The following is a 22,743-nucleotide window of genomic DNA, read 5'->3' on the forward strand; positions in this document are numbered from 1 at the left end:
CACCCCCCCCCCACCTGCCTTACGCAAAGACCACACTTCCCACAACTCCAGCCTCCTGCCTGATGCTTCCTCCACCCCAGGTTTTAGGTCTAAAACAGACAGAGCTTTGGTTATTTATCGAAAACAGCAAAAAGAGCCTTTGGGTCAGTTTCCTTCACCCATTGGTTGGTTTGGGTAAGCTTTCAGCCATTCCTTAAAGATGGGGTCACCAGGAAGTCAAACACGAATATTAAACTGTGCACAAAGTTCCAGACCGTGACGTCCACACCTGCTTCTTTCAAATCTTAACAGTAGCTTATCTTTCATCTGCTATGTGTCTAGCCACCAGAGAACGCCACGTCTAATAAAAAATGATTCGTGCTGCATTTTTTTTATTTCAGCGCCTTGAGACCCTCCGGGTAAGTAGTGCGCTCTATAAATGTCTCTGATTGATTGATTGATTGAGAACAGTGCGCTTTTAGTACGGCTGCTGGTACGCCTCGTACCTTCTATTTACATTGATCGTGCCGTACGCCGCCTCACGCAAGAAGCGTGAGGTATAGTGGGGCTTTTCCCTGAAAGCCATACGAAGCATAGAAAAGCGCTACGAAGCGCCAGTAAGCACCGTACTTTGCAGGAACTTTACCAAAAGCACCGAACTTGCCTAAAAGAACTTAATTTGGCAAATAAGAACTGTGGAATTTTTTAAAACATTACTGGAACCTACCCTGAAGCCTGATGACTGTATTTTGAAGCCTGCTTGGCGAGCATCCGGGGGTAGGGGTCGGGGAGGTCGTAGCAGAGTGCATGGATTTAGGGCGCACTTGTCCTCTGCGCACTGTAGCGATGTTAAATTTGAAAGGACTCCCTGTACTGGTCCGCACTCTTTGTCACACCACAAAGCTGAGGGACGTCTCCCTGCCTGCCAAGGGTGAACTTGGCGCTGTGCTCCCCAAGGAATGCTACTGCTGAGCACCATAGGGCAGAGAAGTTAGTTCTAGGTTAATCAGAAAGGGCCACCTCACAATGGGTGGATGTGTATCCAGGTGTCATTGGAATACAACATCTTTGTTAAAATACCCCTCACACACCAAAAGGGCCCTTGGTGTCATGCTTCATCATCGGGGTCTTCCCGTCCCGCTGCGGGGCGGGGCAGTGCTGCGACAAGCGGATACGCTGGAGCACCTTTTAGATGGAGGTGCTATGTGTTGGGAGTGAGTGTCAGTGGGGTCAGGGGTGATATCTGGTGTGAGTTAAAAAATACCTGGCCTAGTGGAAAAATGGGCTCTCTCTCCTAGGAGAGAGCCCATTAACCTGCTCTATCTCTCCGTTTCACTTTTTCTTTTTAATAATACCAGCCAGTGTTTAATAAAATTCTTTTTTCCACTAGGCCAGGTATTTTTTAACTCACACCAGATATCACCCCTGACCCCACTGACACTCACTCCCAACACATAGCACCTCCATCTAAAAGGTGCTCCAGCGTATCCGCTTGTCGCAGCACTGCCCCGCCCCGCAGCGGGACGGGAAGACCCCGATGATGAAGCATGACACCAAGGGCCCTTTTGGTGTGTGAGGGGTATTTTAACAAAGATGTTGTATTCCAATGACACCTGGATACACATCCACCCATTGTGAGGTGGCCCTTTCTGATTAACCTAAAACCCTGACAAGAGGAGGACGTGCCCACCTCGGTGCCCACCGGCATCACCTCTTCACTCCCCCTTTGATTTCCTCAGAGAAGTTAGTTCTTCATAGAGACACTGTCCTGCACTTTTCACGTTTAGACGCTGTTGCGAAATCAGGGCAGCCTCTCACTTTCACAAGCTTCAAAGCTCTTCAAAAGTGGCCCGGTAGTGGGTTTTTTCTCATCTAAAGGTGTTTGTTGATATTTTGCTGTAGAATCCTGCTGTTTGCGTGCCCTTTTGCAGAATCCGTGCGTCGGGGTCTTTGCCTATTGGACAGACCAATTCTGTGCACAATTAAGACTGTGTAAAGTCTGGTCCCTGTTTGCTTCGTATGAGCTGCTTTGCACAGACGTCTTTTGGTGCTTATGTTGCTTGCGAAAAGGACTATTCGTTGCTGGTTGTATTCACCCTGATATAACCTAGACACCCCCCCCCCCCTGCTTCGCGGCACAAACACAAGTGCATAGCCCTTCTCTGTGCGCACACCCCACGCTGACACTTGGATGCATGTTCCTCAGCTGTTACAATTTTGGAAGGTGTGTTACTTGCTGAGGTGGGAGCTGGCCTCAACAAAGGCACCCAAATTGTTGTCAGAAACAGAGTAAAAGGACAACTACTTAAATAACGGATTGTTCTGTTAAATGTCGCAAGAAACATTAGCCCCCTGGTTCTCTTGCCCCTTTGCTGTGCTTGTTCTCCTGCCCTCTCGCTGTGCTTGCTCTCCTGCCCCCTGGCTGTGCTTGCTGCCCTGCCCCCTCGCTGTGCTTGCTCTCCTGTGAGTGTGTGTGGCTCTGTGTGTTTGTGGCTCTGGGTGTGTATGTGGCTCTGGGTGTGTATGTGGCTCTGGGTGTGTGTGTGTGGCTCTTGGCGTGTGTGGGGGCTCTGATTGTGTGTTGGGGCTCTGGGTGTGTGTGGCTCTGTGTGTGTGGCTTTGTGTGTGGCCTCTGTGTGTGTGTGGCTCTGTGTGTGTGGCTGTGTGTGTGTGTGGCTGTGTGTGTGTGTGGCTGTGTGTGTGGCGCGTTGTGTGTGTGTGGCTGTGTGTGTGGCGCTGTGTGTGTGTGTGGTGCTGTGTGTGTGTGGCGCTGTGTGTGTGTGGCGCTGTGTGTGTGTGGCGCTGAGTGTGTGTGGTGTGTGTGTGTGGCGTGTGTGTGTGTGGCGTGTGTGTGTGTGGCGCTGTGTATGTGTGGCGCTGTGTGTGTGGCTCTGTGTGCGTGGCTCTGTGTGTGTGTGGCTCTGTGTGGATAGCTTTTTTTGTAGGTGGCTCTATGTGTGGATAACTTTTTTTGTAGGTGGCTCTGTGTGTGGGTGGCTCTGTCTGTGTGAGGGTGGCTCTGTGTGGGTGGCTCTGTATGTGTGTGTGTGGGTGGCTGTGTGTGTGGCTCTGTGTGGGTGTAAATGCAATAGGTCATGCATTTACCAGCGATTAAGCTATTGGCATTGTAAATGACAATGCCATTTATTTAACGATTAAGCTATTAGCAATGTAAATGACAATTCCATTTATTTATGATTTTTAAAAAAATGCCATGAGCAATGCCAATAGCTCTACCTTTAATAATGCCGAGACCATTGCATTGTAAATGCTCGCTGTAACTGTGGTGCTGCCCCTGGAGCATGACCACATGACTTGTCGGGTTTCGCTTTTTTCTATTCTACATTCTGCTTAGGAACGTTTTTTTAAATTCTGAAAAGCTCTTAACACATGCGAACGTGTTTTGAGTGGCTACATGCGTGCCTTTATCATGTTGTTTCCTGTTCTTCTGTGATGAGTACATTTTTTTAAAGGGAAACATGTACATTTCAAAATACACAATGGCAGCAAAAAAATAGCATTTTCTGAAAAGGCTGATTGAATTTCTTATTGCAAGGGAGGGTGGACAGCTTCCATTTCCAGATATTTGTCAGCAAATGAGTACTTGATGGTGATGGAGTTACACAGCCTGCAAGATAACACAGTTACAGTATGGCGCAACAGGGTTGAGAGCAGGAGGCGGCTTGTGATGTTGTCATAGGGTGATTGGAGGGCTGCAGCACAGTGATGCCAAGGTTCTCTATGGGTTGTAACATTCTGCTGCAGCCACTTGCTTTGTGGGTCTTCTGTTTCTTAGGACACATGGCAGTAAATTACCCTTTGCCTCTGACTTAGAAACAGTGACATATCACTCTCCGAAAGCTGTCGCGTGGAACTCAGGTCGAGGTAAAACATTTGCGTTAGTGATTTGTGTTGCAAGACAGAAGATGTCGTTAGATCTGATTTTGTTTTGTATTAAACATAAGTACCATCATCGCCCACATTGTTTACATTCTGCTTCCCTTTCCAGATGAGAGGAAATGTTTCACTCATCACATTAAGCTTAGCATGGCATTCTCAGAGCTCCAGCTTGAAGAGTTTGTTTCTAGGGAGGCCCGTGAAGTTTTCCTTTCCACTGCGAATCATTCTCAGTGTTGGTGTCATGTCCCAGTGCTCAAAAACCTGCGTCATCCTCTCTTGTGCTTTTCAGTGGAAGCACAGTGGGCTTACGTTATGGCATGAGATACACGCTTAGCACACGTACACGTAATGTATTTTCCTTTCCCCACGCTACACAGTATCTTGCTAATTCTGAAGAGCATCGCCAAAGGCACTGGCAAAACAAGCACGTCCCAAAGGCGAGACCTATTGGCTATACCAATGCTTGTTTAAAATGGGTTCTTTAAATACCAAGACTGTGGGTGTCTGTTTAATCTATTCATGTTGCCCCTTCTTCATTACAAACTCCATCTGAGAGCAGATGCTACCAGGTGGAGTTTATAATGAAGACAACATGAAACAACCCCCTCTGTTGCAAAGTTTGGTACAAAATGTTAACATACTTTCCAGAATCTTCCAGAATTCGAGGGCGAGGATGCCTATGAAGGGCTAAATGGGAGATCTTGGAGGCAATAAGAGGGTAAATATGGCGTGAAATAGTGGAGTTATTTGCCTCAATTGAGTTGAGAGAAGGGGAGAGGGAATTCTGTAACTGGCTGGAGGCATAGGGGAACAGAAGGTTTTTAGATCAGTTATTGGTGGGTGCACTGCCAGCTCATACGCATACAATTATAGATACAAAGAGTGTCCTAGGTGCTAATCGGCGAGTGGGCAAACCTGAACCACTCTCTTGAGTAGAAAAACTACTACTGTCTAGAACATGGATTGCCAATGCACTCTAACATTGAGTATACAGATTGTTCGGTAACAATTCACAACAATTCAAACACCAATTGACAGAAGTGACAAAAAACTCCAACAGATGAGTAAATCTTGGAGTCTTTAATGCAGAATGCAGCCAGCCGACACGTGTTTCATCGCCTTCGCGATTCCTCAGGGCTAGATGGCCGTGTCAACATCAAAAAGGTCGCTCAGCTGGTGATAATTCCGACCCAGCCGGGCCCTTGACCAGTGGCACTCGGTTCGAGTGTATGCAGCAACGGTTATAATCTGTGTTTATGTTTGTTGTTAACAAGAAGTCTGTTCCTGTTTGTCCAAACAGGAACAGAGCTCGGAGAAGGTGAACCCGCCAGCACGTCTAGTTAGCCGCACACGGCCTGGTGTCCACTTGATAGGGACCACAACCGGTATCCTCTTACAAGACTCAAATAGTACTCGTTTCGAAAACGGAACATCAAACAACCTTGTGAAATATATCGGGTGACCTCCGAGCCCCACTTATACTTCTTGTTAACAACAAACATAAACACAGATTATAACCGTTGCTGCATACACTCGAACCGAGTGCCACTGGTCAAGGGCCCAGCTGGGTCGGAATTATCACCAGCTGAGCTACCTTTTTGATGTTGACACGGCCATCTAGCCCTGAGGAATCGCGAAGGCGATGAAACACGTGTCGGCTGGCTGTATTCTGCATTAAAGACTCCAAGATTTACTCATCTGTTGGAGTTTTTTGTCACTTCTGTCAATTGGTGTTTGAATTGTTGTGAATTGTTACCGAACAATCTGTATACTCAATGTTAGAGTGCATTGGCAATCCATGTTGCATCTCGGTGCATTGCTGAAATGTGTGAAAGTAATCCTGAGCAGATCATAAGTCTTTTGTTCATTTATGGATCACAGGAGATCTGATTTTCTTCTCTGAGGATCACCTGTTGGATCTCAAACTTTCAGGAACTCAATATTTCTGGGGACTTTGTAGCACGAATGGGGTCTTGTTGGGCGGACTGGCTGGCTGATAGTGAGGATGAGTGAGAATGAGGATAAAACCAGACAGCAGCAGCGCACGTAAGAGAGGGGAGGGGATTCAGTGAGGAGAAGTGGTTGGAAGATGCGGAGATGAACTGCGCAGTGGTAATGGTTGGGTTGGACATGAATGGAGCAAGAACTTTAAGGTAGTACCAGAGGGGGTGAGTGGTTGTTACCAGGGGTGGAGTAAGGCCAAAACTCGCAAGGTTTCTTGATAGCCCGTGGTGTAATTTGTCCTGAGATGTCAGCTCGGTGGTATGCGTCGAGTGAAGGGTTGTGTTATAGTTTAATTCCGATCATCGCTCCCTCACTGGTTGGTGGACGTTTCTGCGAAACAGCGCACAACAAATAGACTTAATGAGTTTCGGGAAACCGCTTTTAGACATAATGGAGAGCATCACGGATAATGGGGTCTAATTCTCTTCAAAGGAGGGTGCAGTAATTAGTAGATACATGGTTCCGAACAGACCTGGGCCAACAGATTGGCCGATGCCAACCGGGATGATTGCGCTCTACTGGCACAGGCAAGAGAGCTGGCTCGCACAATGGTGGATGAGAACAGGCATCGGGTACGCCGTGGCCAACCTCCAACAACCACTCATTTAGCATAATAAGGGGAAGAGAGGCAAGGCCAAGATTATAGCCAGGGATGTTGCTTGGCGGCACCAACTGAAGCATCGATGAGTTGAGAGGAGAAGAAGCAGACTAAGTACAAGAAATACTATGATGCAGGAATGAATGTGACGAGATGGAAAACAGAACACATCCTGGACTGGAATTATAGAGGTGAGTATGGGTCTATGATACTCCACAAAGGTTATGTTGTGTCGGAAGATGCTCAGTAATGGAAGCGGGAAAGGAAAGTTGGGTAGAAAACAGGAAAGTGTGGGCGGATGAGGGGTATCAGAGCAGGTTCTGCAGGTCACTAAATTTGAAGTGGAGAGGTGTGGTGCAGCGGCCAGGGCGGCTGACTTCGGAGTACAGAGCTCATGGTTCGACCCTGGCTCCGGTGGCAGATCAGCTCAGCCCCATGTGAGTCTGGGCAATAGCTCACTTAATTTCCACAATGGCCACCAGCGCTTTGAGACCTGTAAGGGTGAGTAGTTCGCGCTTTACAAATACCGGATTTACGATTTTTATTTACATTAGAAGACTATGCAACATGTTAAACATGTATGTAACAAAATGTTGTTTTGTAATTTTAAACACTGAAGATAGTATAGACATACAGGAAAAGGAGGAAGCCTTGTAGTGGATACATCCATGTAATTCACATTTCACACCTGTGTGGTGACATCTCAACCCCATGTTCTGCTGATTAGGTCATGAGAGGGTGATTCATGTGACTGTAACACACTGCTTGAAAAAACAAACAAAATAAGGAAATGAAAATAATGCTGCAATGAAGGTGCTTCCCACTGGATCCAGGTGCAGCTGGGTCACCGCAGATCCTACAGCTCCGTCAAAGTACATCTCCCCATGTCACCTCCCTCCATGTGAGCTACACCATTACCCCTGTCCATGGCTTTCATTGGACAACTTTATGCATTCTGAGAGTTGTGTTCCACTTTCAGTGAACCAACTGAACTAACACACTCCAAGACAATGCCGATGACGGAAAAGCACAGGATGGACAAGTTTACGGCCATAAGGGAGCAAGATGGCCGCCATGTGTCCAAGCTTCGCCAACAGTGTCAACGATGCTGAGAACAGTGTGAATAAAATAAGACGCAAACAATAAAAGAGTTTCTCTTCTGCCATTTCATTTACCCCCCACTATACCTCCCTAATAACCCTTTCCACCACATGCCACACCCTTCCGCATGAGGGACAGACACATGAATGAGTAAATGCTTTATTTATTATGCAAATGTTTCAGCTGAAAACATCCAGCGCTTATGACTTAATTAGAGTCTCTTTCCCAATGAATGCAGACAAGCTATATAGATATTTACATATTTCGTCAAAGAAGCGGAAGGCAAAAACTTGGCGATTGCTCAGAAACAAGAAGACTGTCGCATCCACAACCAGTTTCAGGATTAAATTCAGTTTTATTTCAGGCTAGTGTTCATGGTTTCATTTCAGTGCACTGCAGCGGAGTAACATATGTGCAGATAAGTCACTTGTAATGTTAGTCAAAGATACAAGAGGCATTACATTTACATACGGTACATGTAATAGTTATCTAAAGCAGGTCTGAACTGGCATGATTTAGAAGTGAGATGGAGGAAACAAAATGTCATTCATTAAACAACCCCAGGTTGCTCAAATAAGACGGTTCATGTGAGGGCTATTGAGACATCACATCCAGTCCACATCTGGCCTCTGTATTACCAATGCTAACCCCATGAATAGCTTCCCTTTAGAGAGCTTTGGAATCTCAGCGTAAACAGAATGCCTTAAAAAATGCATGGAAAGCCGACAAGAAGTGGCAAAAGTTGCTACAAACGTGACCATAAGCAATGGCGGCAACCACGAGCAATGGCTGCGCTACTGCGGCTTGTTCTCATACGGCACAGTGTTTCAAACAAGGGGCAGTAATTAATGTTCTGTCAAAGTATGGATGTCCAAGCAGCCATCTCAATGAGTGTAGCAAAATGCAAACTGGTCATGGTTGATTCAATGCATAGGAGCGATTATTCAGTGCAGTTCTCTGTCCATGACAAAACAAAACATTATCAGTGCGAATCCATCCATGCCTGGATGCGCTCTACTACGAGCCAAATGAGCCGCGTGTAATGGGTGAAAGCATCTTCATCCCTCCATCCTGGTACCCATGTCAAGAGATGCAAGGTTCTTACCTTTCAAGGTTACTCTACACACTTGCGAAAAATATGTATCAAACAGAAGCCAGTGCCAATCATTCCACACCGTGCCAAGGTGGCGGGCCACGCGACCATAAAGATATTAACTAGAAAAAACGCAATTTACTAACCCTGATGAGAATAGTTTCCGTCATGAGTAGGGTGCAGGCCGCTGGTGCTCCACTCTGCACATTTCCATTATCCAACTGCCGTCCACCTGTTCCAGGAAGACTGATCAGTAAACTAGTTATGAAAATCACATATGGCCTTTGGGTAGTGCCAGGAATTCAGAAAGAGGGTAAGGGGCCGTGGACAGAGCGAGACAGAACAGATGCTGATGGAGCTAGGAGTTGCTTATACAGAAGAGTTAATAGTACAGACACAAATGCAAATGAGATGTTCTGCAACAGAAAATCTTAGCAATTCTTATAAAGAAAATTCTCTCCATAACTCTCAGTGAGAAGAGACCATTTAACTATGCCAAACTACCCAGAGGCTACTAGAGATAGGGAGTCTGAAACACATGTGCACCTGTTAACATTCCATGGCAATTACAGGCTGGGAACTGATTCAGTGGATTCCACCAGGTTGTTGGGTGCGACAGCCACAGCAACCTCACAGAGTTCTGGACACCGTAAGAATAGGGGACACGCCTGAGCGATGCTGGGGAAGCGGTTGCTTCTTCCTTGGATAAAGTGCAAGCCCAAAACGCTAGTGGTTTAAAGACTTAGAAGTATATAGTTTATGTTCATTTTCAACATAAACAGTAGTTTGTGAGGCCAGTAGATGGAATTTCAACAACACTACACAAGGCTCCCTAATTGGCAATTTATCCTTAATCGTTCAGTGTATAATGAAATATTCTAGAAACCTAAGTTGTTATATAAATCCAAGGTCATCGATGATTTTGGGCAAAACACATTTCAAAGATCCCACAGAAAGCGGTGTAATGCTTTATCATCCAAACCAGCCGCCCAAAAAAGTGAAAATGTTCAGTGCCTCAACTGCCCAGCTCAGACTATCTCAAAATCAAAAAACCCAGTGTTTAACCCTTTTCTCCAGGATACTCTCTGGGTGGGCCTAACCGAGACACAGTATTCCTGGTGGGCGGGCTTTCCAGCTTAGACTTTCCAAAAACAGGCCTTGCCTAAAGCCCCAAATGTCGCAATACGGGTACCAGCCAAAATGATGGGAAGAGCCTTAAAAGAAAATTATAACTTTTCACTATGAAATTCCTATAATTTACTTACTCTTGTCATAATCTACCAATAACTTTACCTATGCATGAAACAGTCCCTCTATGCGACGAAGCTTGACCCTGATATAAGAACTATTAATATATAGGGTAAAAATTCAAAATGGTATCTCACATGTCCCTGAAATATTGGTAGCTGATGTTATCTGGTGTACAAAGTTTAGGATCAATGCTGATTCGTTCGTCGACCTATCTCCTTCGTTTAAGTAAACACCCAATCTGGATGCTTTAAACTAACTTATTAGGAGGTATGAGAAACTACTAACAATAGCATTTCACAATTAGCCTTCGCTGTTGTGAAAAACTGGAAACGCGAGTCCAAGCTGTATGGTGAAAGAAACTATCTATAAACTCCACTAGCAGACATTATTACCATGGAAAAGTTGTTTCGAATGAGCTTCTCCGTCAGTTCAAACATTCCGACTAGAATGGAGGGCAGCAAAAAATGCTGAAATACTTGAATATATTGTCCTTTACATCCCTACCAGTATTATCCCTGCGGGTAATCCTAGTTTACCAGTTATCCGTTAGTTGCCACAGATGGATTTCTGGGCATTGGGCTACCTTGGACCAGCAGAAAAAAATAAAAAAATAAAAAAATTATTGGTTGAATATATATGCACCACCTTTAAAGGGGCTGGATCTCTGTCGCTTTAAACAATGGAACTGGAAGAGTAGAAAGATTGGAAAACATGCAAAGGCGCAACAAGCTAAAAATTCTTAAACTTCCTGAAGGAAAAGAGGGGACGGACATAAAGACTTTTGTTGTACAGTTGCTGAAGAAAGAACTATCACTAGTTGAAACTGAGGAAATGTTGGCCCGAGATATTCAACAAATACATCGTGATCCTTTTAGGCTGAATCCAGACCGTGCAAAGCCAAGAAAAATCCTGATTAACTTTGCGACATACTCGCTAAAAGAAATAATTCTGTCACTTGCTCTAAAGAAAAAGTCTATTATGATAGACGGAGTATCAGTAGACATTAGGTCGGATTTGTCACCAGCCACAGCAAATAGGCAATGGGAGATGGGAAAAAGATTGATACCCTTAAGAGAGATAGGAGCCACAGCCCAGCTAAAATTTCCCGCTTTTCTAAAAGTTATGTGGCATAATAAGATGTATACATTTCGTACAGTTGACGAGGTAGATGCCTTTCTGGATGTTACTCAAGACGTATAGAAATAGAATACTGACCAAAGTATATATAAAATAATAATAAAAGACATCACCACTGAGACATCCACTGGCCTAGGCCATGGGAGTAATGGTTGGGTTTTACGGGGAGGGAATTGAGTGTGAGGGGAGGGGAGGGAGAGGGTTAAGGGAGAAAAAAAAAACAATGGAACTGGTAGAACAGCAAGGTTTATAGAACAAAGCCATAGCTCCGCAGATGTCCCAGCCAGAGACTCTCTCCTGGATCTTATGCTGAGGGCGTTACTTCGGCAGAAAGTGCAATCACAATTTCCAATAACCGGACTCTCTGCTAACGGAACACCAATCAATAGAGGAGTCCAGTAATTGATTTAAAAGCAGCAATAAATAAAAGCTTCAGAGGGAGGATTATGTCCTTGGGAGGCGGCCAACAACTAAGGGAGCGCTGCTGAAAGCTGAATTTTTTAGGAAGAGAAAAAGTGTTCTCAATGTTCTGATATTGTCTAGTAGGCTCGGTATCAGGCGGCGTAGGACAAAATGTAAAATCTGGTACAATGACATGATTTAATGAAAATAAGATTATTAATTTAGGCAGAAGTTGCAGATTTGGGGACAGGAAAAAGGCTGGCAAAAATCCTTTCCCACCGTATTAGCATGAACACAGCACTTACCTCTTAACACAACGCAAATATTAACAGGCTACCGAGGGACCCAATTAAAGTAAATGTGGTTGATGAATGCAAAGGAACCACAGTAAAGAAAAGTTTAAGAAACAGCTACAGGACGGTCGGGATACAGCAGAATGTCTTTTCTAAATGTTGCGACAAACTTGTCTCGTGTTCAATATTACAGACAGCCAAGAGAATAAACTGGAGAATTATTGCCTGATATTGAGGTTAGTCGAGTATATCACGCAAGTGGTCATACCTTCAATAGACAAATGTCAAGCACAAGACAAGAAGAGACATCTAAGAAAGGCCACCTTGACACAACCTCTCCTTACCAGCGATGAAGCCCCTGTAGGGTCAGCTATGCTCCTTCCCTGGAGAGGTGACTGAACCATGACTGTTAAATCCTAATTAGACGGTGTTAGCAAGTCCTCGTTTGACAGCCGACAAAAGAAACCCAAGTGCCTGACATTAGAAGCAGGAGACACTATGATCATTAATATGATACAGGTTTACACAGTACTGTCTTTTTTTGTTCAGGATTCTCCAGAGAGGTATATTTTGGGGGCTGTTACCCTATAAAGAAAAAAAGTCATTTTTATTGATTATGCAAGATAAAATTGTATTGTACTGAACTAAAGTAACAGCACCAGCTAAGATTCCTGTGCTACCAGGGACCCAGTGGATATTCACACGTGTTTACATCCATAGATGCCTTCTATATTGAACATTATTACTATCATATCAAGGTTTCAGACAGTGTGCTTAATTAGCTTTTAAACATTCATTAATATGAAACATTGATATTGATATTCCCCCATTTCGTCCTAACCCAGGGCTCCCGCCCCCTTCTCCAAATTCAGATTTGTAGCCAAACGTTACATCCTTATGAGTGCAACTTCTTCCCTGGACTTACAGCCAGTGCCCGCGTCTGGGAAAAATGTGAAACAACCCCCATTTTTCAAGAAAGCTTTTCGGGCAGCTATGCAAAGTTACTTAGCACAATCCAGGAACGCATATACAAAATTTGCTAAGAAGTAATCCCGCAGGTTATTGGGAACAAAACAAACGAAGGAATCAAGCGTTTAATGCTAGGGCGATTTGAGATGATGTCCTGTTCTTTTCTTAGTATATCTGTTCAAAGGCGAAGATGGCCACACAATTCAGAATCCTCCTAAAGAGACGCTGACGGGTGACCCACTGCAGGCAGCAATGCAGAATTAACTTTATAATGCCTAAACACTACTAGTTAGTAAACAAAATGAAAGTTATTTGATTATTTGCAACCTACTTACAAGCTTGTCCAATGTCTTCAATATGATCTATAAAGCCCTGCCCTAGCCCATTTGGCTCAAACTTGTCAAACCTTCGTCACCTGATCTGCTGGCAACAAGCACCGACCTGCTCATAAATTTACCAGACGTCTTTGACTGCTGACCACATCCAACGGCAAAGGGTTCGAAAGAGTGGTTCAACCGTGCCTTGTTGCAAAAGATATGTTGGTAAATGTCAACGAGAACTGATAAACTGGGCAAATAGAAGTCATCTGATGCAGCAGCCACTTCTCCTCCAAGTCGTAGGCTATTCAGTTCAGTCTCTTTATCTCTGACCCTTATCCCGTCCCGGCAGATATATCCGGGAACTCTTTGTGGATTTCGTGGACTATCATTTTGTCCATTTGGCAGTGAGGTCCCTCTTCTTCCTCCGACAGGATACGCTGCAGGGTCCTCTGCAGGTCGTTGTAACGGTGCCGGTGCTGGAGGTAGTCTGTCGAGCGGATGATCGCGTGCATCAGTGACAAGTACTCCATCCGCAGCTAAGCAGAAGTAGAAGAAGAGCATTTATTAATATCTTGAGAGACAGCAGATAAAATAAATGAGGAACATACCATCCCCCCACATGGTTGTTAAATTCAATGATTTCTGTATGCAATCACATTTTACTCTAAGGGCCTTCTGTACATTTGGCAAACAGGTTACCCAGTCACAAAAACGACGGTTATACCGTCCGCATCATTACTACTGCATTACGTCTTATGGCACATGTAATACAACAGACATATCGGTCACATTTCCGAGGGAGTAACCTTAACACCAAACTCTACCTCAGGTCCCAGTTTCTCAGTAATGTCTCCGGCTCTCCATCTTTTAGATACACTTCTGCGTACGAAAGCTTTGCTACTTCTTTATCAATTTATTTTATTTTGCCCCCCTCTCTTCTGGCCTTTGTTTTTCTTGCTAATTCTTCTTGATCAATTTTACCATCTAAACAATGAAAATTCATGTGGGCCTGGCAGCAGATTGTGGAAGATAAAAGTGTTCCTTTTCATCACCTTTAAGCACCTTTCATGATGGCCTCCTTCAAAGGAAGGGTCTGATATTCACTCACGTTGGGTTGTGTAACTATCGCTTCAAGAGTAAAGTGGCTCAGATCCAAGTACACATGCCTTTCCGGCATCATGCATAGCCACTGCACATTCACCATCACCCTCCTCTGACCCGACAGGTCACTCCCAGCTGTCTTGTCACCTATTACAGAGGAGATCCAATGACCCTCTTCTTTTCTCTACCTTCCACATGACCTGGTCTGGCCGGAGAGTGCTTTCTACACAATGCAAGGAACTCATTGCATCTGCTCATGCCTTAGATACCAACAAAAACTAGCATCAATCCTCCGACTCGTAATCTCAAAGCTTGAATATACCACCAAACTACACTTCGACACACACAGATTCACCATATTCAAAATACATTGAATCCAAAATGCTGCTGCAAGACTTCTCCACTTTCACCTAAGGGGATGCCTTATTCCAGTCGTATAATCACTTCACGGCACGAAACTGGAAGCGAGACGATATTTCTGAATTCCACTCCATTTTACTTATCACAACCCCCAGCGACATTACCATGACATCTACCCAAACAGACGCCCTTGATCAATGGTTGAAACAGGCGAGCGATGTGGTCGCCCCGCTGAGAACCACTAAAACTAAACGCCTGCATGATGCTCAGCGCTGGTTCACAGACCAACTAAAACTGGATAAATTAGCTCTCAGACAAGCTGAGCGCCGGTGGAGGCGTAACTACGATCCTTTACTAAAAACTGCCTATGTTGATCTACTAAAACAGTACAAAAAATCTATCTTATCTGCCAAATCCTCCTACTTTTCCCAGAAAATTCTTAGCTCAGCATCCAAAACCAAGGATATCTTTTCAATCGTAGAAGAACTCTCCCTGCCCGACCGCGTTACTGTTCAACCCCAACCCTCACAGGCCCTCTGTGATTCCTTCAATTTGTTCTTTATTGACAAGATCACCACTATAAAAAACAATATCCCTTCCCCCTCCTCATCCACTGCTTGCTCCTTACCTCCCATGAATCCCTGCTGCTTTAACGAGTTCCCCCCCCATCTCCCAGACTGAGTTCACTTCCCTGTTACATGCGGTCAGCTCAGGCTCCCCTAACGACTGTTGTCCCCCTCAAATCCTGAAAGCCGCCTTCTTGGCTTGTCCGTGGCCCCCCGTTAGCACTCCTCAACAACTCAGTTGCCACAGGCTCTGTCCCTGATGCTTTCAAACAGGCAGTTGTTGTACCCATACTCAAAAAGCACGGTGCTGACCCATCTGTCCTGAGTAATTATCGGCCAATCTCCCTACTCTCCTACCTGGGGAAGGTTTTGGAGACCTATGTCACCCGCTGCCTCAGCACTTTCATTGAAATATCTTCTTTTTTAGATGAGCAGCAAGCTGGGTTTAGACCGGCCCACTCCACGGAAGCTGTCATCGTGGCCGTAATGGATGTGCTGAGACAAGGTGCCGATAAGAACCTGGCCCAAGCCCTTGTCCTATTAGATCTGTCAGCTGCTTTTGACACGATCGATCACGCTAATTTGATCGACCGTGTCAGAAACGCGGGCATTCAGGGCTTGGCTTTAACATGGATCAGTTCCTTCCTGTACCAGCGTTCCCAATCGGTTCATCTATCCACTTTTACTGCCCCTTATTCCTCACTTTCCTGCGGTGTCCCTCAAGGTTCTGCCCTTTCGCCCCTCTTATTTAATCTCTATATGCAACCCGTTATAGCTTCTCTCCGTCACAACCCTGTCACCATTTTCAACTATGCGGATGACTTACAGTTAATTTTCCCCATCGACTCCTCCCCTTCTTCCTGTACCAATTTCCAATCCACCATGCTTGCCATCTCTGAGTGGATGCATTTCAGCCAGCTGAAGCTCAATCCCAGCAAGACGGAGTTGGTACTGACAGGAGGGTCCTCCAACCCCTGGAGCTCCAGTTTTTGGCCTCAATCTCTCGGCCCCCCACCCTGTCCCGTCAATACTGTGAGGAGCCTTGGCGTTATCATCTCTAGTGACTTATCCATGAGACCTCAAATTAACGCCGTCACTTCTGCTTGCTTCTACCATCTGCGCAGAATCTGTAAAATCCGAAGGTTCCTCACTACAGAGGCTCTTATACTTGTCATCATGGCCCTTGTCACCTCCCGTATTGACTATGCCAACTGCCTGTACGTGGGGGATCCCTCCTTACCACCTTCATCGGCTTCAGCTGGTGCAAAACCAGGCAGCCAGACTGGTCTTTCAACAGCCTAAGCACCAACACGTCTCGCCCCTGCTGAGGAGACTGCATTGGCTCCCAGTAGCCTCTCGATGTATTTTCAAACTGGGCTGCACTGTTTTTAAGTCACTCCTTGCCCTTGCCCCAGCCTTCACCTCCCTCAGCCTCAAGCGTCACATTCCTTCTAGGAATCTTCGGTCTTCCACACATAACCTCCTAACCGTCCCCAGGTTCAAACGCAAAAAGCACGGAAGCTCCTGCTTCTCCTTTCTCGCCCCTACAACTTGGAACTCCCTCCGCACTACTATCCGAGACTGTCCCAGTTACACCTGTTCCCGTAAACTTCTTAAAACGCATCTCTTCCAGCTAGCTTACGAATAATTCTCGCTGCCTACCCTCCCTGCTTTTGTCTATGAGCGCCATGAAACCGACTGGTGACCATGCGCGGTAGAAAATAATTTTAATATAACATAACATACCCACAGCTAGAAGGCAAAGTCCAAGGCATTCTGCATTGCCCACAGGACCTCCAAGGAAAAGGACCGCTGTACTACTGGTTAAATTCAAGCAATACAAACAAAAGAGAACACTGTGCTCCAGGGCTCGCCCACCGATCATCGTACCACAGTAACATAACAAATCGACAGGAGGTACTTCTTTCCCAGTAAAAGCTACCTAGCGCTGGAGCTCGCTAGCGCCAGGATTCAAAGGCTCAGGAGCAACTACACTTCAGAAGACACTTGAAAACATGGTTGCTTCCAAGAGAACGACATCATCCCACGACGGGATAGAACCCAGCAAGATAATCGCACCTTCAAAGACTATCTATGGTTTACAGCCCACAGATGTGAAACAATCTACTACATTCTATACCCATATATATAAAGTATTGTCACACTAATGCGAATACTATGAACCGTAACTTAACTCTCTTACACTCGCGTAGGACCTACGAGTCTTGCCCATCACCCAGTTCTGTACCAGCCCATAGTCCAGCCATCGCCAACTGAACAGTTAGGAATAATTAAAGACATCTGTCACATACTGTTGGCCAATCGGAGGACTCCAGCTGAGCGCTCATCACAGCAGATCTCCCAACCTTTTCTCTCTCCAGCCATGTCCGCTCAGGACCAAAAACTTTAAACAAATTATCAGCCTGGAAAACCCAAGGCAGTAGCAAGGTAAGTGGTTTATCAACATAATAAATACTTTAAAGGAACCATCAGAGATGCTCAAACCAAAAACTGTATGTCTGTGTCTCACACCTCTTCATCCTGCACAATGCTAAGCGCGGCGTCCCTTGATATGATAACAGACCTCGGTGGCGATCACGAATGACATGAAACACTCCCTTACAGCTTCAAAAAACAAATACAACATCCAGCCAACTACACACTGTACACAGGGTAGCATACTGTCTATGTGGGTAAACGCTTCAGTGCCCCATTTAGGGTTATAAGAGCTATATAAATGCTGAAATACCCTAACACGTAAACCATGAATTAACCTAATATGAACTGTATTCAATGGCGACAGCTGCCACCCTTTCAGATGCGCCCCCACCATCCAGCTCTTGATACTTTTGTATGTCCTAACCAGCTCTGCCCCCTCTAACCTTCCCAGTTAGCTCCTGGTTTTTACTCCTTCCACGTTTCACTAGCTGTTGCTGCTCAACATTCCAACAGTCTCCCCATTTACTCCTGCCTTCCCTCTGCCACGGGTGCCCCTCTGAGCTTGCTCTTCCTGCTCCAGTCATCCCATTCACTCTCTCACTGTTTATCATGCTCTCTGTGTCCCCATTCATGGCCCCAGTCTGTTGCTGCCTGCCTCCCAGCCAGCTCCACGCCTGGACCCACCTTTCCGAGTGGATATCGCTTCTTAGGTCTTTGTCAGTTCACAAGGATCTTTTCAGCAGTGGAAGTGAACATTCTTAATCCTACTGCTGAAATCTGACCTGCACTCTATTTACAGCACTCAGCCAACAGCTATGTTTGCAAATATTAAAAACTAGGTGCACTTGAGGCAACACGCGGGACACGGAGTGCCGCTCCTACAGTCTCCGTTGTGCAAGACACACACCAGTTGCTGAGGTTGCAACATGGTCGATGGTTTACCATGGTAATTATTGTTACTGACACTCAGAAGACAGGAAAATTCACCAAATTCGGCCAAGTCAACCTGTTTATGTTTGTCTTTGGATGGATTGTAGAGCACTAAGAAACCTGGTTGGGTGGAGTCTGTGGTATATAAAACAATGGGCAAATAAACAAATAAATGACAGTGAAAGCTTAAGCCACTTTTCTTACAATAAAACCTTCCAATATCTCTCCCTTTAGTAAAAGGTTCAAGCCCAACTCCATCCCACTCCCACCCGGGACCCTATGGCCTACCTTATCTCCGGGCGAGAGGTCCGAGATCTGCCGGACGATGATGTCGATCATCACCATCATGTCGGTGTGGTAGAACAGGCTGGACGTGTCTTTGCTGGAGAAGAGATCCTGTAAGAACTTCAGCACAGAGTGTGGCGGCTGAGGCTGGTGTTTGAAGATGTAGACGGGGTCATCTGGGTACCAAACATAAGGCATGGTCAGAATAGACGACAAAAAGGATCGAATGATAAAGCGTACATCTTATTGCTTTATTTTAGAGCATGAGCAGAAATAATGCACCATCCATAAAAGACAGGAATCCCAATGAGAAAAATGTAGGTATTACACATTTTAGGTATACAAAGTTATTACTACACCTAAGTGGCAGTGATTACAAGGGGAAAGACAACTCTGTTGTTTACTGAACGTGAATCTGCAGTGGTGATTGTCATACGTAAACAACTGTGTAGCATCATATTGTACGTATGCATATGTCTCCAAAAGGGGAGGTCTGCAAGGGCTTCAGGGTAGGGACACTTGGAGAAGTTGATGAACACTGACAAGCTCCCAAGTCAGTGAGTGTCTCTGCAAGTAGTTTACGGTCTGGAAAAATCTGGAGAGTTCCTTCTGCTACAGGCAGGAGTACATTTGATGTCTGGGTGGTAAGGGGGATGGAACACACACAAAACCGGTGGGAGGGTATAGAAGGAAAGGAAAACGTAGTAAGTAAGTGCAAATGCACTCTTGCAATAAGTTTTCTCCACTCAGGAAGGTGTACCAGTTATACTTCTGAATGTGTAAATGTTTAAGCATGCGAGTACTCATGGGAAGCTGCTCAAGAACTGTCCATCTCAACAAACGAGGTACAGCAAGTATCTCTAATGTATGGGTACAGGTTAATGAGTCTCAGGACTTAATACTGTACTTTTCAGATCTGGTGTAGTTTGCGACCTCCGCTCATGCGAGGTGTTGAAGGATCACTTTTAATTTGTATTTGTTGGTTATTTTCTTATGCTCTTGATGCCTACGCAACCATCTGTCTAACCAGATCTTCTATGAAGCTCTCCAACGTCCTTAATTCATCCTTCACTAAACCCTCTTCCATACTGAAATCTGTTTCTTCCCACGCTCCATCGTTTCACCTCTTTCTCTTCTGTCCATCATCCTGGATTCACCTTTCTTTCTTCTTGCTACACACCTTTGTATGCTCCCACAATCAGTCATTTTTAACTGGTTCAACTTCGGAAAAACTGTTCCTCTATATTTTTACTCTTTCCTCCTGTCTAGACTCCTCCTCGTCCCTCTTCACCGCTCAGCATCACTATGCGCTCTCCCGCCCCAGAGTTGAAAAATCGCTACTGTCCTGCTTGTCACTCGGTGATGCGGTGCCCTACGCACCTCTTCTGACTCCAGCCCATCTCTTACCTTTGAATTTCCGATTCAAATAAACCATCCTGAGATCTAGTCCCATTCTGCCACCTGCCTACCCTGAGCCTCCTGCCCCACTTTAATCTTAAAATTGACTTGTCCCCTGGATTACGTTCTCGCTTTCGCTTCTGGTGTCTTAATATCCTTAACTTTGGAGCCTTAATTTTCTCTGTTGGACAATATGCACTGACCGGAGAAGATGCTCCACGCATTCTCCTTCTCTATCTCTAGCTCGGCCGGTCCAGCTCTTCCTCAATGTCCTGCTGTTATCCTCATTCATTACTCTCTTATTTAAAAATTGTGGATCTCTAAAGCTACACAGCGCTCTGGAGCGAGAACCAGCTCAATTCAATAAATAGGTTATCACCTGATGCATCGTGCAGCGGTTTATTAGCCTGTTTTAGGCTGCATTAAACATACTGCATTTGAACAGGAAAAATATTGATTAAGGTGCAATATAAATCCACACAATGGGATGAAGCCTAATTAGAAAATCAATCTAGGAAGTGCAGTTGTAAGCGAGCTTGCAGTTATCAGAACGCGCACCCAGCTTAAAGGCCTCATAAAAACAAATGAACTAGAGAAACACTAGCTGTTTTATTAGAACCGAGTTTGAATGATGCCATCAAGTGAAAAAAACATAGAACTAACCAGCCCAGAGGCAAAACTCCCTGTTGTGGCCAGTCTTGGAGGTTTATATGTGTATTTCAAGGCTACGTCATCTGGATTTTGAACTACAATGGAGCCCTCCGGTCCAATAAACTGCAATCCAGCTGTTGTAGCTAGTCCAGGGGGCTTGGATCCAAGTGTAGACCCAAATGGAGCCCTACGGTCCAAGAACCTGCAATCCAGCTGTTGCAGCTACTCCAGAGGGTGTAGACTCATAATGGAGCCCTACGGTCCAAGAACCTGGAATCCAGCTGATGTAGCTAGTCCAGGGGGCTTGGATCCAAGTGTAGACCCAAATGGAGCCCTACGGTCCAAGAACCTGGAATCCAGCTGTTGCTGCTAGTACAGGGGGATATGATCCAAGTGTAGACCCATAATGGAGCCCTACGGTTCAAGAACCTGGAATCCAGCTGTTGTAGCTTGTCCCGGAGTCTTGGATCCAAGCATGGACCCAAACGGAGCCCTACAGTCCTTTCCTCACTCCATCGAATTGGGATCATTACTTAGATTGCATTTTACACAATTATTAAAAATGGTTTACACTTTTTTCCGATAGGAATCGAATTTTCTATGAGAACGACAGCTCCGTCCTTGATTCATAACGGAAACCCTAATTGAGGATCAGTGAGGCCTTCCACACTTTGAAACCACTCAAAGGTATAATGATAATTAAACAAAGCATATAGCTGTTGAACAGGGTTTTTTAAAGTCATTTGATTATAATACTACCATTTCGTTTATTTTCAGCTGAGAACACCAGGACCAAGTCCTGAAGAGTTCCCCTTAACAGACCCGTGGTTTGAAACGCGTTGACCCCAGCTGTTGGGAAAATGCTCCGATTTGTGTCTTGGAAGAGATTCTGTACTGTTACCACCCTCCCACCGACAACACTTTAAGCTTTTGCTCCCAGAGCCATATACACTGGCAGAAAAAAATAGACAATTAAAAAGTAAAGTTTCCGCCTAGTGTTTTACATGTTAGTAAGGGACTGGTCATTAATGTCTTGTCAAGCAATATGTTATTAAGTGTGTATATGTGACGTAAGTACATAATAGTTTTTTTCATGTACATTGTATTTTGTTTTCAAATGTGCACAGAAATTAAGTGTTTCCCTTCACGATGACATGCTTTAAACACATAAAACATTTTTGTGAATAAGATAAAGAAAAAATAAATAAATCACACAGGCTAATAAATTAAGACGTTGGTTTGCTTATTGTTAAACTTTAGAGAAACCAAGCAACTAGATATCTTATTTGTATAAAAACAAACACAGGCACATCTTGAACTCCACAGAAACCACACTTACAGAGTGCTGGATTTTTTGGAGAATGTGTAATAAGGGTGCGAGGTCCTGCCACCCACAACCACAACGCAACCTTCCTCAGTCATCCCACCTCCAAACGGTCCCAAACATTGCCCTCAAAATCAAACTGGCCATGCGTTGCAGGAAAGTACCGCACTCTTGACCTTCGACCTCTACTCCGAACCATACATGCGTAATGTTGTGCCTATTTATGTTTATGGAAGATAAAACACCCAACTTCTCCGGACTACCTGGATATGAACCTGCTGATAGCACGTGTCCTTCTACGCATCACCATAACGACTGGATGATTCAGTGTCCCTCTTACACACACTCATTTAATCTATGGAGTAGAAATTGCAACATCTACCTGCACCGCCTCCCCCTTTCCTGTGTCCTGGATCCACCAGGATGACTACGCTTCCTTTCACTCTTCTTTTGAACATTTGATGGATTGGCCAGATCCATCAATAAGCGATCAGATTTCTTGCTACGTGCATTATTGGTTTTATGTTCTTGTTAGAATTTCACAGAGGTTTGCTAGGACTTGGTTCCTCCCTCGGCACCAAGCTGCAGACACACGCCCACAGGGTAGCGACCCACCTGCCCGGTTCAGAAGCAGTAGCACCT

General features: G+C 45.1%; 1 protein-coding gene across 2 annotated transcripts in view; it reads right to left on the reverse strand.

The window, feature by feature from the left end:
• Positions 1-7,917: 7,917 nt before the first annotated feature.
• The window catches only part of NCKIPSD (NCK interacting protein with SH3 domain), a 312,878-nt gene continuing 298,052 nt past the window's right edge, over positions 7,918-22,743 (reverse strand). For both annotated transcript variants that reach the window (XM_086948742.1, XM_086948741.1), the window contains exons 11-14: positions 22,717-22,743; positions 18,732-18,904; positions 11,294-13,583; positions 7,918-10,611 (exon numbers count right to left, since the gene is read on the reverse strand). The exon at positions 22,717-22,743 is cut by the window's right edge and continues 66 nt beyond it. In XM_086948742.1, coding sequence (XP_086804868.1) covers positions 13,380-13,583; positions 18,732-18,904; positions 22,717-22,743 — 404 coding nt within the window. In that variant the 3' untranslated portion in view covers positions 7,918-10,611; positions 11,294-13,379. The remainder of the gene's footprint in view (positions 10,612-11,293; positions 13,584-18,731; positions 18,905-22,716) is intronic.

Source organism: Lissotriton vulgaris, unplaced genomic scaffold (genome assembly GCF_964263255.1).
Source record: "Lissotriton vulgaris unplaced genomic scaffold, aLisVul1.2 SCAFFOLD_410, whole genome shotgun sequence".
NCBI classification, from domain to species: Eukaryota; Metazoa; Chordata; class Amphibia; order Caudata; family Salamandridae; genus Lissotriton; species Lissotriton vulgaris.